We start from the raw sequence: 15637 nt of genomic DNA, 5'->3' as shown, positions 1-15637 counted from the left end.
CTTGATGGTCATGCAATCATTGAATCAGCTGTTCTGGAATAGAGGCACATCTAAAACATACAGAACAGGGGGCCGGTGAGGACCAGGGTTGAGAAACACTGCTCCAGCTTCTGCTCGGCATTCAACCAGGTCTAATCAGAGCACATCAGAGCTGCACCTACTGTAGGGCTGGACAATAAATCAATAATAATATGTATCGTGACAGACACGATATCAATATCAATAGATAACACGTCTGATAGAATGTTCAATAATTTCACTGAACTCTGATCCAGAACCGCACAGCATTCTGGGGGATGTAGGCAGAGGAAAGTCTTTATTTCAGGGGTATCCAAACTTTTTGTCACGTGGGAAAAAAATTGTAGACCCAAAACCAGGAAAAAAGGAATGTTTTACTAAGGTGTATTAGGGCGTTTGTAGATAGAAAAAAAGGAGAAATTTTCCCCAAAAATTCAGAAATGTTGGGGGAAATTTCCCCCAAATCTCAGAAATTTTCTAGAAAACTTGTAAACCTTCTAGGAAAAAAAAAAGTAAACATTTAAAAATTTCAAATTTTTCACATTTTTTTGTAGAAAATTTCTGATATTAATCTAAAAAAAATTCTAGTAAATCTCCAAGTGTTTTTTTTTTTTTAGATTACTCAATTTTTTTCACCATGGTACGCCATAGCAGATTTTGTATCTTTGCTGTATTAAAAAAAAAAAGAAGTCTAGTTTTCAGTTTCTTTTGGGTTCTGTTGAATAAATTTATTTTCAGTAGTAAGAAGAGGATTTGGGTCACATTCTTTCAAAAATGTTTGCTATATTTAGCAGAGTTTAAGCAAGAATAAAAGCTGATTTGGATGCAGCAAAGTTGGGTTTTTCATTTTCTTGTGTAAGAAATTATGTTGGCAACAATTTTTACACCGATTATGAATGAAAAGTCTTCATCTGCATCTACGGGACAAACCTGTATAATTTTTTAATTGCAGCTGAGGACCGCATAAAATCAGTGTAAGGGCCACAAATGGCCCCTGAGCCGCAATTTGGACACCCCTTCTTTAATTGCTCAAACTCTCAACTCCCTCTCAAACTCCCACCAACCTAAGCGAGGTTAGTGGCATCAACTTAACTCACTCGCTCTTTGGTTACCTAGCAACAACCTTCAGCAGCAGTTTAAGGTTTCGCCATCCCATAATTGTTGAAATTAAGAAAAGAGCAGATCGAAAACTGTGGACAAGACACAAAAAGTGACGCCACACTTGTATTTCAGATATTTAACCAAACCGAAAAAAAAAAAAAACTAATCAAAAATTACTGATATGACCGGTATGAAACGTATATCGTGATACGTTATCAGCTATATCGTCCAGCCCTAGTGTACTGTGTAATTTCATCCTCTCTCACTGGATCCCTATGTGTCATCCTGCTGATAGTGCGCGGCACTGCAACCCACAGATTACCGACGTTTCTATTAAAAACCAGCCTTATGATCACAATGAGCATTCTGAGGAAACATTTGACATTACAAACCGCTTTCCCAGTCCAGCTCCGCTCCTCACAGGGTGCTGACAGATATCTGAGCTGCCCGTCCTGGTGCTGAGGTTCGAGATTCCACAAGTGTTATCTCATGTGCCGGGGCGGTTCTGCTGGACCCAGAAGCATCGCTGACAATGAAGGCGGTATAAAACCCGACTCCTGGCCGACAGGACGGAGAACGAAGGATTTCTACACAGTTAAACCTCGGCTGAGTTTAGTTTACACAATGAGTCGCAGCCCGGAGAGAATTTCATCTTACCGCCGTCACTTTGAGGACACCAGCAGCAGCTCGACCTACCAGGTCAGGGTGTCCAGCCCGTCCCCGACCCGGAGGGAGGTCCGCCATGCCTCCGCAGGCTACTCTGCCAGAGCCGGGTCCAGCAGCATGCGCGTGGACTCGGTGGGACGAAGGAACGTGTCTGCGGCACGGAGGTCACGCATTGCTGGAGTTGGGTAAAGAGCAACAAAAACGCAATGTGGCTGAATTACACTGTAAAAACACACAATTTTAACAGGTGTTTTAGTCTAGTTTTTTTGTTTTTATTTTTATTTTTATTTTTGCATACTTGGAATAAGACAAAACTTAACTCACAAATAACCTTTTAGCAAACAGGAGCTTGTTTTAAATAAGTAACTCCTTAATGTTGATGGAGTAGTTTGGCATATTATTTCACTCACAAAATGGGGGAAATCCCTTGTTATAAGTGAAATAATCTCCTAATGGAATTAGTTTTTATCAATATTAAGTGATTATTTACTTAACACAAGCTTCAGTATCATACAAGTTACAGTTACTTATAAGTTATTTTTTGTCTTATTTCAAATGTACTAGGACATTTGCTCTAGAAACTAGACTAAAAATACTTGGTAAGATTTCTTGCAGTGTTTTATTTTTTCTCTCTCTGATCAAGTCCGTGTGGGATATTTTATCCCCATCTGCTCTTGTTTAATATAAACTGCCTGGTGCTTTACCGATGTGTGTTGTCAGAGTAAGCGCAGGAGCCATGGTGTGTGTTGGGCCAAGTGGAGAAGCTCCCATGGATCTGGACACTGCTGCAGCAGAGAACCAGGAGTTCCTCAGCACCCGCACGAACGAAAGACAGGAGATGATCGTCCTGAATGACAGACTGGCTGTTTACATCGACAAGGTAGAATGTTTCCTGAACTGAAATCATTTTCCATGTTACATCCCAAAAAGTTACATTTATCAAACTGGGATGTTTCATAAATCCACACAAAGTAGCACATACCTGGCAGATGGAGGGAAAATTAAAGAAAGTTTTCATTTTTTTTTCACAAAGTACTGAAAGGTTTAGAGTGCTTTTGAATTCATCCACTTTTACTCTGATACCCCTAATTGAAAGCCAAGCCTTTCAGAAGTCAGCGAATGGAAAATAGAGCATCTTTGTGTTATGTAATCTCAGAATAAAGCCAACTATTCTGTGAAGGTCTCAGATTTGTTTATTTTTTTATTTTTTGGAGAACCTCAGAAGAAACGGCGACATGACGACCAAGTAACACAACAGACAGGGTAGGGAGAGAGTTGTGAAGAAATTTAAAGCAGGATTCACTGTTTTGTTTGCTAAAGAGGGACAGTTTCCATTAATGAATATTAAAAAATAAAAATGTAAACACACCCCATAAAGTCAAAAGGCTAATTTTGATTGGTGTGCTCCACAAATCCATTGTGGGTAGACAAACGCCATAACAACATCTCATATTTTCCAGCATGCACAATTGTATGTATATAATCCAAATATGATTTCATCAAGGTCAGGTAAAGTGCTCAAATTTAAATCCAATCAAATAGAGTGGCAGCACTTCAAAATTGATTTTTATAGATGTTCTATTTTACAAAAAAGAACATGGAAAAATGTCAGTCTCCAGATGAGCAAAGCTGGAAGAGACCCACCTCAAAAGACACCAACTGAACACAAAGAAAAATGGCTCAAAACGTTAGCCATACTTTCAGATTTTTATTTGGCAGGGTGTTAAATTAGTTACACCAGGCTAGAATAAAATGACTATTCTGAAGACTGATTGCTGATCTCAGTAAAGCTTCGCTTTTGTGTGCCGGCAGGTTCGAATGCTTGAACAGAAGAACAAATTGGTGGAAGCAGAGATTGAGGCTTACCAGAACAGGTTCGAGAAGCCTACGGGTCTGCGCTTGCTCTATGAGGAGCAGCTGAAGGAGCTGAAAAAGATTGCTGATCAGATGAGAGTCCAACGGGTAAGGCAAAAAATATTTTACACTGCATCCCCTTTTTTCTTTTTTCTTTTTTTTCCTCTACATTTCAAATGTTCAGCAAGGCATGAAGCTTTACACCTCACTGACTTAGAAGCTCTGCTCGAACGACGCTACAAGACGTCAACTTGGTGTTTTCAGGGTTCTTTACCTGGTAAAACATGCCGATTTCTGGCAGGCAAATATAGAGGTGCCTCGGTGCGTTTGGGTGTCACAGAGTACAGCTGTCATCGGTTATGCTTTATGCACAGATGATGACTTGCTCATGCATTTGCTCGCACACAGTCACCCAGACGCAGGAGGGATGGAGGCGCAAATGGGGTTGCATGAGCTACATTCCGCATACCTCCTTAGGTTCACCTTCAAATTTAATGGGCAGTATTATGTCAGATTGACTTTTTTGGAGCTTTACATTATTCCCTCATCAAAAACATATACTTGGAGTGCTGCCTGGACTCATGCATGTTTGAGAAATCCTTTAATACTGGCAACTATTCAACTGTGCAACACTGGTGGTATAATTAAGTGCCGCCATTGACAAAGAGTGCTGTTTCAGTGCACACTCCATTCCAGTTGGTGGCGGTAGTGGACTCGTCAGGTTTTTTGCAAACCACCAAAAAACACTAAAGGAAGAAGAAGATTTTGCAATGACCTGCTCAAGGCAGAGCATTGGAAAGAGCAGGAGCTTCTTAAAGAGACAGAAGCCCAATTTGCAGGCGTTAAATTACAAAGTCATGTTTGCTATATAAAGTAATTGTATACAACTGATGGTAACATAATTATTTGATTCTGCTATAATATGGCACTATGTGTTTGGAAGAATAATACTGCCCCTTTAATGCATAACGGAGTTACTTCTGGTTATTTTCAGGACATCTCTTTTGCTGCTAAAGAGGCTGCAGCTGGTCAACTAGAGGCAATCAAAATCCGATATGAGGAGGCCTTGGAGCTGAGAAAGAAGGCTGAGTTAGAGATCGAAGCCTTCCGTCCAGTAAGTGCTATTTTATCGCTATCCAGAATCTCTGCTTGTAACGACAAGCCTGCAATCATAAACACGTTACAATCAATGGCTTTCTCTAGGATGTAGACAAAGCCACTTCCTCCCGCATTGCTTTGGAGAAAAAGCTGGAGCAGCTGGAGGTTGAAATTGAATTCTTGAAACGGATCCATCAGCAGGTAGATGAAGTGTCTGCGGGAGAAATGATTCCTGCCCAAATGATTCCTAAATGTCTCCTTTTCGCATAGGAAATCGAAGAGCTCATGAAGCAGATCTACGCCGCCCAGGTCTCGGCTGAGAGCGCCTTCTCTCTGCCGGACCTGGCTGGGGCTTTGAAGCAAATCCAAACCCAGTACGACGATATCGCAGCCAAAAACCTTCAAGTGAGTTGCTGCTAAGTGCAAAAAGACAAATCTGCACTGTGTTTTAGACTGATACCTAAAATTAGTTTAATTTCCTACCTTAGGAAATGGATTCATGGTACAAGAACAAGTTTGAAGATTTAACAAAAAAGACATCAAGACACGTAGACAAAGTTCGAAGTGTCAGGGAAGAAATAGCCGGGGCCAAGAAGGATGTGAGTATCTTAATTTGATGTACGCAAATAGAAAAGAAATTCTGCCTTCTGTCTGCACTTTGCATCATTCATTGCAAAACACTGCTAGATCCAAAACAAAGAACGTGGCTTGGACTCCCTGAGGACCAAAAACGAAGCCCTTGAAGCACGGATTCGAGAGACACTGGAAAAGCACAAGAAGGAACTGGAAGAGCTGCAGGTAAACGTTGGCTCATGTGGTCCCTGGGTGGACACCTGATTGCACCGCAGCGATCACGTAACCACCTCAGCACATCTGTTTCCACAGGCTCGGATTGAGGCCCTGCAGCTTGAGCTAAAATCCACCAAGACGAAAATTGCCCTGCACCTGCGTGAGTACCAAGAACTTTTAAACATCAAGATGGCTTTGGAGATTGAGATTACCACATACAGGTACATCCCAAGCAGCAAGGTTTTCCAATGAACTCTGTGTATTGAAGTAAACTGTGAGACAAAGAAATCATTTTGTTTTCTCTTTGCAGAAAATTAATTGAGGGGGAAGACCTGCGGCTCTCTGGCATGATGAATTCTCTCTCTGTTACCAATTGTAGCATGAGCGCCATTGGTACTCGAGTGAGCATTAGCGGAGGAAGCATTGAAGGTGTTGGCGGTTTGGGTGGTGGACCAATAGGAGGCAGCAGAGGAGGAGTTGGAGGCATAACGGGTGGTTTGGGGTTGAGTGTGGATATGGTTGCCGGAGTCACGGGATCACGCCCTGGCGATGGAAAAGTTGCGGATGGCAGGAGTACCAGCGATATGAAAGGTCCTGCTGGCAGAGCAGGTATTGCCGGCATGCATGGTGGTCATGAACAGGGAGGTGTAGGTGTCAGAGCTGGTGATGGGAGCCTTGGCACTGATGGAAGAATGAGTGCTTCTGGTGCTAGTGGTTTTGGCTCTGGTAGCTTTGGTCCTGGTTCTGGTAAAGTGGGTACAGTTGGCTCTGGTGCTGGTGTTTTAGGCGCTGGTCCAGAGGGTTCAGGTTTTGGCAGTCCAGATTTAGGTACTGACGTTGGTGGTGAGGGATCTATCCAAAGAGGAATGGGGGACAGAAGTGGAATCGGAGCACATGCAGATGGTGACATCTCAGGGTTAGCAGGTGGTGTGGGTGCCGCTGGAGTTGGATTCAAAAGAGGATACAGCGGTGAGATGGAAGGCAGAAGTTCTGGTTTGGATACTGGTGTTGGTGGGGTAGGATTTGGCTCTGGGGGGGTAGGTGACAGCAGTGGAGTTGAAACAGGTGCAGATGGAGACATCTTGAGCTCAGTAGGTGGTATACATGCAGCTGAAGCTGAGATTAAGGGTGTTGGGTTGGACACTGGTGTTAGTGGTGTGGCACTTACTTCCAGAGGAATGGGTGGCAGCGGTGGGGTTGGCACACAATTGGATGGTGACATCTCAGGTGGTGTGAGTGGAGCTGGATTGGGACTTGGAAGAGGTGGTGCAGCTGAGGGCAAGGGCACTAGGGCTGATGGTGGAATGGGTGGTGATGGAGGTACAGCCCGTGGAGTGGCACTTTCTGAAACCCAAAGAGGAATCTCAGGTGCTGCTGGATCTGCAGCGAGGGGCGGGGACGATGTGGGTGTTGCTCTGTCAGGTGGTGGTGGAGTTGGTGGAGTTGGTAGGATTGGTGGAGGGAAGGATGACATATGTGGTGTCAAGATTGGATCCGGACCGGATGGCTTTGACAGCAACACCAAGTCCTATGTGGAGCAGGCTGTGGAGCTGACAGAGAGAAGAACAGTGCTTATTAGGTAAAAGTACCGTTGCTCTCAACTTTTTGAATAAACCCTCTTTAAAACGCGTGACTCAAACTCGGACACTGTAACCAAACTAATTTGGTAACACTGATCCTCATGGTTCATATGAGTTTAACTACAGCTCCACCAGTTATCAGAGTATTCCTCATTATGCTGTCTCGTCTTTTCTCCTCCGCTACAGAACAGTTAAAAAGGAGGATGATGTGCTGGAGATGGACCACCAGGAACAGAAATACACCATCACTGGCGCTGCTGATGACTCCGATGTCGAGTGAGGATCACAAACTCCCCAGTGACCTCCTCTCACCCTTAAACCTCCTTACCTTTTGAGCTTTGCACTGACCAAAAAAAAAGGTCCCATGTTTGGGTGCTGACCTTTGCCATATGGCCTGGACAAGAGAACCATGAATGACCCCTTGCTACACACTGAAAATACACTGCTCAAAAAAATAAAGGGAACACTCAAATAACACATCCTAGATCTGAATGAATGAAATATTCTCATTGAATACTTTGTTCTGTACAAAGTTGAATGTGCTGACAACAAAATCACACAAATATCATCAATGGAAATCAAATTTATTAACCAATGGAGGCCTGGATTTGGAGCCACACACAAAATTAAAGTGAAATGTTCCCTTTATATGTATATATATATATATATATATATATATATATATATATATATATATATATATATATATATATATATATATATATATATATAAACACAGGCCATGACTTCTCGACTTTTATGTGCCTTATACTCCCCCCTCCTTGTTTCCCACCTGGCATAAATAAAGTTACCAGCATTCAATAACCGTGTCTTTCTTTTATTTGATCTCTTCAAGAAAGAATTTTGGTTCAGGACCGAGAAGGCTGTTTAGTGAATTGACCTAGTGGTGATAATTTTCTAAACATAAAGAGATACAGTGCTTTTGCAAAGCTATGTAAATCATTTAAAAAAATTTCACAACTGGTCATGTTACAACCATCAACTTGCTAAATCTATCCTCTCGTCCTTACAAATAAGTAAACAAGTAGTACTCAAGAAGTACACAAGGTGTGTGAGTACTTCAGCAAAGCGCTGCATGAGGCTGTGGATTGATAAAGGGTGAGGAAGAAGCGAGGGAGCAGACAGACGCGGCCAGAGACACCTGGGGGTCGCGGGGGGACGTCCTGACACTTCCCGGTGGGCTGAAGAATCAGTCAGTCAAATCCCGGGCCGTGAGAAGTGACGGCTCACAGCCGTTTTCTGTCCTCATTCCATCCACATCCACACCTTCTTTTCCTGCTGCTGATTGGGAGAGATTGGATCTGGGCGCCATGTGCCAAACACGCTTAGCGTCCGGCTCCGGGGACACAGAGTGGAGAAATGCAACAAACCTCAAGAGCTAGACGATCAATGTTAGGACGGAGGGAGATTTCTCTGGCTGTCATTCATTTATTTATTTACTTATTTTTAAAATCATCAAAATCACGTAAAAGCAGAATTCATGTTTGATTCTAAAACTGTACAATGACAAAAAAAAAAAAAAAAAAAAAAAAAAAAGGTTTATGGTTCTTTATCATTGTCGGGGGAGGGAGCTATTTGCAAAAAATATGTGTTTGTAAAGAAATTATCTTAAAAAGAACATTTAATACTTTTAGTTTAATCACACGCTAGATATAAACAAAGATTATTCAATTACAATTTTTATTTTTATTTTATTTTATATTCTATTTAAATCAGAGCCTGCCCAAGATCGCACGGAGTCACAAACAGGATTGGGTTTTGTGGCCCAATTTCAGTAAAGTCCACCTCCACCCACATACAACCAACCGTCACCCTAAAATCAATTTTAATTTGTCGCAGTTTGATTATTATTATTATATTTTTATACATAAAATCCCCTTAGTTTCGTGATTGCTAAGCCAATCAAAGTTAGTTCACATTATTAAATCAATAAATAACTCAAAATAAGCTTTACTTTTAAAGAAGTTTTTAAGTTGTTTCATCCTTCTTGAATATGCCTAGTTTTAAATTAACATTATTTGTTGCCTTATGGGCTTGCCATAATTTAAAGACAGATATACGGAGCACATTAAAACTGCACTGTTTGATCCATTGCATGTGCATGGAAATCATTTGCAAGATTAGCCTGCATACTTCACTCATGCGTCACTTCCACAAGCTCACCCCACCTGAACTCTGATGAGTCAATTAGTTTGAACCCAGAACTGTCAGTCGCGCATACAGGCCCCGCATAATGAGGAGTCTGTGGACGGTGCAGCCATTAGATAACATTTTGTTGCAGCGTATTAGGAGTGCGGTGTGCAGCCAACCCGAAGGACGTCCAAAAACAACAATACCGGTCTGGGTTACAAAATTACAGAGTGAGACGTCGCTTTAATGTAAGTGATGAGACTAAGTAAACAGAGTGTGCGTGCTTGCGTGCGTGGAGCTCTCCGTGGTGCTTTGTCTAGGACGCAAATTGTCACTTTTTTTTTTTGCGCACAGCTCTCCTCTCATGCACCTTTTCATAGAACGCGTTCGAACGTTTGTAATCATAATTCTAGTATAGATAAGTCTCTCTCTATATAACCCTGAAACAATAAGGACTGTTATTTCCAAGCGTAAATTCTTAATTCTGGTCAATGTATTTTTTTCATCACACACCCAATCAGTCACACAGAAGTCAAAGCAGCATGTCTCTAAACGTGCTCTTTGCCACTGGAGTTTGTTTTGCTCTCACTTTTAGGTTGCAGAAACAACCCAAAAGTCCCAGCTGGGTCAGTAACCTCCATCCCCATGAGAAACATGCGGATTTACTTAGAATATTCTCCAAAGAGGGCAAAAGTTGAGACTTCTCTTTGAAACCAGCCATTTTCTGTCACTTTGTGGACATGCTTTGGGTGACTTAAAAAAAAAAATCCCCCAATTAGGGTCGGCTGACACGCCGCTCCATTCACCGGCAGCCATGCCTGCATACAATTTGCCTTAGGAACGAACTCCTTTAAATGGGCCCGCCGCTAAATGCGCCGGACAGCAGAGAGAATCGGCCTGAGTGACACTTGCTTTCTGAGGCGCTCGAGTGAGAAAAGGTATGAATTTATAAGGAAACACCGAAACATATCAATTCACGCAACTTCTCACGCGTCTTTATCCGCGTCTCCTCATGCGAGAGGAAGCGGCCTTAAGTGAGGAACTTTGTTCAGACTTTGAATGCCAAAGCGGTGCAGCCCACTTCAAGGAGGCGATGAAGAAGAAGGAGGAAAAAAATAACAGAGAGAGGGGAGGCATTCTGAATGACATCACGCATGAACAGCGCTGAATCAGGTGCCGTTTACTCGGCCGCTCTCTAATGCGATTTTGAATATTAGTCTGGCCTTAAAATCCCAATCATGTCATCTGGTGGGAGTCCCATACAAGCATAATTACTATTCAAACGCGTCGCTAATGTCCCACCCGCACCCAGGCAGCTGGTCTGCTCCTGCGGGGCGCAGGCTGCATCTTTCCCCAGGATTCCCAGGGAGCAAAACATCTTTAAGTCAATGCTTTGGGTTCAATGCACTATAAAAAGAAACTATATGTGGGTGTTAAATAATGTGCCATTAAGGTTTCAATTAAGCCTATTGGTGTGCAATGCTTTAATCAATAATAATTCAGGTCAAACACTGGCTAATTTCAGAGACTCTACAATTCTATCATAAATTGTTGTCAGGTGTTTTTTCAATTATGTGCAGTCAGGAGGTGAGTGATACATTCACATGGGTCAATTAAGCGTTAAGAACTGCCATAAAACTTATGGTTGTGAATGCTTCTGTGTCGGAGCAAAACCTTATTACATAGCATTGCCAACTTTCCCGTATTGTGTCCCGTATTTTAGGTATAAGTTATAGCTTTGACTAGCTTAGCGTTAGCAGTGATCCTAAAGCCAGACTTTTTACAGTATTCTGTGAAAAGGAATCTTTCACAGACTAATAATTGCTATGAAATAGTTGTCATTAAAATGCTTAAAATTTTAGCAAAGCTTCAAAGTCGTGCTTGAGAAACCTGATGGAGCAAAATGAAAGTTTACATCTAAGCTTTAACCCGTCCAGTGAAAGCACTAAAGCTAAAGTCAAACCTCTTTAATTAAAAAAAAATATATCTTGGTGACAAATCCTACCTAAACATTCTGATTAGCATGTTGGAGTTGGTTCCAACCATCATGTTGTTGCTTGGTGTGTGCTGGAAACAGTAAGGCAAAATGTGAGTTGAATTAACAAAGAATATATCAACTTAGTCAAATTTAAGGACTGTAACAAGTCAGTGTTGAAGCAATTTTGCATAAATCTTTAACATGTTTAACATCAGTGCAAAAAGCTGTAGTCAAACTTGCTAGCAAGGTATGCTATAAAATTAATATTTTGAACAGTATTGAGTATTAGCAGCTGAATTTGAATTTCTAAAAGGCTATTAGTTTGTGAATCTAAGGGAAAAAATTGTTTTAACAGCTAGCACAGAGCATATCATTTTAGATAACTTAGATTATGCTAACACTAAAGTCAAGCTTGCTAGTATGCCTCATTGTTACAAGAACTTTTATTAACACTTTTATTCCAAAACATATATATTTATTGTCTTAACGAAGTGTTTTAGTTTGGAAATACAATGCTCAACAATGGTTTAATTTGAACAACAGCTACTTTTTTGGTAAGAAATTCTAAATATTTGTATGAATATTGATTCTGTCAAACGTTGCCATTCATTGTTGCAGACAGTATAAAAGTGTATGAAAGTTCATAACCATTTAATGTTTAATTTTGCAATTTATCTAGTTTAACAAAGGAGGATACACAATGCAATAGAAACAAAGTGATTATAAAACCGAGTGATTTTTTTTCACCGTTAAATGTACATAATTTCAGAAATACTGATTAAAATCTGGCCAGACCAAAGTGGTGTAATCCCCACCCCTTCTCCCACCCAACACCTCCACCCATCTCTCTTCTCTTTTCCTACATCTGAAGCGAACGATAATAACTTCTGGTTGTTCGAAAACACCGAAGATTTAGGTTTTCTTCGCTTCAATGCAGGGAAATAGATGTGTGGCAAATAAACCGATTCTGGGACAAACGCGGAGGGATCTCTGCAACGTGGGAAACGGGCCGCGCTGTAAACTGGGACAATGATTGGGCCCTTCCAACGTCCTGAATAGAGAAAAGTTTATGGGGTCGACATAAAAAATGTGTTTTCTCTCCTGCGGCTCAGGAAGGTCTCAAATGGAAGGCCAATAAAGGCGGAACAGGAGAGGTGGTTGTTGTTGGTGGTGAACCTTTGGCACAAGTGAAGTAAGGCCCCGCAGTCACGGAGTCTGAATGGAGATCCCTGGTGGGGCATTGCGGTCTGTATTTACCGCGTTGCTTTGCAGGCAGGTTGTTCCTCTATATTCATGGCTCATTAATGGGCCAACCAGTTAAATCAGCGAGCCCCACCGTTTAGACAGATGAATTCCCCTCCCCCTTAAAAAAAAAAAAACGGGGGAGGGAGCTGGCCGGAGTGGACAGAGCCGCCCATAAAAACGTCGCCCTCCTTCTCCCAGCTCCGATTCTTCTCTCAGATCGTTATTTAAGTTCATTAAAGAGATTGAGCTCCTGCATATAGAAGCGCATTTAATTGACTCCACAATATTGTTCCCGAATAAAGATCCAAGCATGTAATTAATGTCTTTTTTTAAATAAAAGAGAGGATGAACAATACCCCTGGTGAGGCCATTTAATTTCATTTAATTTTCCATCCCATTTGCTCCCAATGCTGCCTTCACTCTCACACCGAGTCTTTTGGCCGCTCCTCGGGGCTCCAAGGCGCACTGTGCGCCGGGGATTCACCACAGAGGATTCTCCGCAAAACAGAAGGGAAATCTCTCTCTCTCTCTCTCTCTCTCTCTCTCTCTCTGTTCTCCTCCTATCCTCTCACCCTCCGCCCCCTTCTTTAGGAGATTAATTAATTTCACTGTGGAGTAAGGTGCGGGACGCATGGGATGGGAACCAGTCGCAAAAGGCCGGGCATTAATAAATAACCCCTCCGCTCAGCCGGGCGCAAACATTGCGCCCATTGACGAGGTTGTTCGCGTGTCGTTCGGATGGTTTTTGAAAGAGCGCAGGGAGGAGAATGGACAATCTGACAAAGGCTCGCTTTTAGATAAATAAGATATGGCGATAGATTTTTTTTCTTTTTTTGAATTAACCATTAAGCACAACTTGTTACTGTGCATACTTTTTTTTAGGCTGTAATCGATTTTTCTGAATTAAAAAAAAAGTACATTTAGCAGCTGAAAGATGGTGAAATAAGTCAATTTAAATGTCAATTTTAGTTGCAGAAACAGACAACAAAAAATAGCGGATGCAATTAGAGCATAAAATTAGTGAAATACTAAAAAAAAATAATCTATATGAATAAGGCTAACCTTTGTGACGGACACTGATAAGACATTCGTTGGCAAGGACTGTCCTTATAGGAGCAACTTTAAGATTTACAGCCAAACTAAAGAGCCACTTCTTAAATTCATGATCCAAACTCAGAAATGTTCTCAACTGCAAGGCTTGTACCATTTACTTTTACTCATGTAAATACATCAGCCATTTTATGCAGCACACATGAATGAACCAACATTTGTGAAAATGTTTTTGGTATCTTGTTGAAAATGGAGGCTTGTGAAGAGGGGCGTGGCTTCTTCCAAGTTTCATCTTTAACCCAACCGATGGGTAAATCTACTTAACCCCTTACCCAACATAAGTGTTCAAGCTGTAGACTTCCGGTAAATTTCTGTCCCAACTCTTTAGTTATGAATTTTGACCCAATATTGGGTCAAACTAACCCAACCTATGACCCAACCCAGAAATTGGGTTATGAAAATAACCCAGCATTTTTTACTGTGTAGGAATTGTTACCATATTTAAATGACTACAATGTAACACGTTTCCAAAGTCGTTTTTTACAGTGTGTAGTGTCTGTCGTTCCTCCAGTCTGGTTTTCTCAGTAGGTTTTACTTTAATTGGGAGGCCAGAGTGGAGAGGTCAGAGGTCAGTTTAGGCATGGTCTGGACTGACCGCCTACAGGTTGTTGTTGCTCATCTCTGACCCGACAACAAACCCTTAAATTACCCGTTCTCATCTTAATTACACTTTGATTATCATCATTTTCTTTCCGAATAAGTGGCTTTTTAATAAATAAATAAATAAATAAATAAATAAATAACTCATAGTTTCAAGAACTAAACAGAGTAAGCAGTTGCTCTGACGGAAATTTTTATATCGGAAATCCTCCTTTGAAGGCCACGTGTTGATGTCGAAACTACGGTCATTTAATCTTTTCTCTTCCACGAATATTTTTCGATAAAACCTCTCACCTCACCATGCAAGAACCTGCAAAAAAAAGAAGAAGCAAATATATAAATAAATCAACTAAGTGGCTCTCCCAGCTCCCAGGATTTTTTTTGTTCAGAAGTTAATTGCAAAAACAAATCGATCCATCAACCAATTAATTTGTCAATCGAGCCTCTCTCCTAATGGCTAATCCTGATTTTTTTCCCCCTCTCCTGGTTTTAAATATGTGTTGAAATCACTATAGAGAAAATATGTCCAAACAGTAAATTTGTTACATTTAAACACTTTTCTATTTACTACATGGTCCGTTCACATCGCAATGGTGCCGATTTTAAAATGCCTTCTTGAAAAAGTCTATACAACAGTTATTTACATTTCGGAAACCAGCCGATGATCGATCTTGAAGTCGAAATAAATTGCAACTTATATTATCCGATGGGGATTATTAAAATCATGCAATGATTATTCCCTCCTTGTCTTTGTCAAAGTGCAGAATAAAACAGCTGAACGCATTGTACAAGGAGACAAGAAAACCACAAGTGTGTGTGCGCGCGATTGTGTGCGCGTGAGCTGGGAAAATGTGTTTTTTTTCTGCCTCTCCCTCTCTCTCTCCTACTGCTGCTGGTCCTTCCCTTTCAGTACCTGCCCGATCTCAACCCGGCACACGCCGAGAGTCAATAGAAGTTAACAAGTCCTCTAAACTTTCCTGCTCCTTTTGTTCACACTAAGGACAAAAAAAAGGAGGAGGAAGAGGAGGGTATAGGAGCCCTTTGAAGTAAGTAGAAGCCGTAAGAATGGCAGCCAAGTAGATTTAAAGTATGGCCAAAGAAAAAAAAAACCTGAATGGAGAAGGGTGAGGATTTATGGAGGAATTATACAGTGGATTTGTCAGTGAAAATATCGGAACTGTCCGGAGGACAAAGCCGCGTGGTGAGGATTAATGGCCACTCCGGACCTTTGATTCCGCGCTCTCCTTTCTCTGGCCTTGACAAATTGGATTTCGGGGATGGGAAGGGTCGCCGGGCTCTTTTGTGTGTCTTGACCGTTTTGGGAGCAATTCATTATGCGGCGGAGTGAGGGAAAGTCTCCATGTGAGCGCAGGCCCGGCCCGTTTTCCCCTCTGCACACAGCTGCTGGGAGAGCCCAACTCTCTCACACTCACTCACACTCACTCAC

The 15637-nt window shown here is 41.6% G+C and overlaps 2 protein-coding genes across 2 annotated transcripts in view; both read left to right on the top strand.

The window, feature by feature from the left end:
* Positions 1-1419: 1419 nt before the first annotated feature.
* Positions 1420-7579, top strand: LOC106936489 (keratin, type II cytoskeletal 8). The gene is made up of 11 exons (XM_015017543.1): positions 1420-1970; positions 2506-2665; positions 3598-3747; positions 4634-4753; positions 4843-4938; positions 5008-5142; positions 5226-5336; positions 5425-5535; positions 5623-5747; positions 5837-7105; positions 7293-7579. The coding sequence occupies exons 1-11, from the start codon at positions 1609-1611 to the stop codon at positions 7384-7386; spliced, it is 2733 nt and encodes a 910-aa protein (XP_014873029.1). The 5' UTR covers positions 1420-1608; the 3' UTR covers positions 7387-7579.
* Positions 7580-8437: 858 nt separating this feature from the next.
* The window catches only part of prdm13 (PR domain containing 13), a 17650-nt gene continuing 10450 nt past the window's right edge, over positions 8438-15637 (top strand). The window contains exons 1-2 of the mRNA XM_015017283.1: positions 8438-8488; positions 9392-9505. Of these exons, the coding sequence (XP_014872769.1) occupies positions 8438-8488; positions 9392-9505 (165 nt within the window). The remainder of the gene's footprint in view (positions 8489-9391; positions 9506-15637) is intronic.

The sequence above is a fragment of the Poecilia latipinna genome, unplaced genomic scaffold, assembly GCF_001443285.1.
Source record: "Poecilia latipinna isolate Pla-1442-1.1 unplaced genomic scaffold, P_latipinna-1.0 Scaffold76, whole genome shotgun sequence".
Lineage (NCBI taxonomy): Eukaryota > Metazoa > Chordata > Actinopteri > Cyprinodontiformes > Poeciliidae > Poecilia > Poecilia latipinna.
Note: the sequence above shows the minus strand (reverse complement) of the source record. Positions and strands in the feature narration are given on the sequence as shown.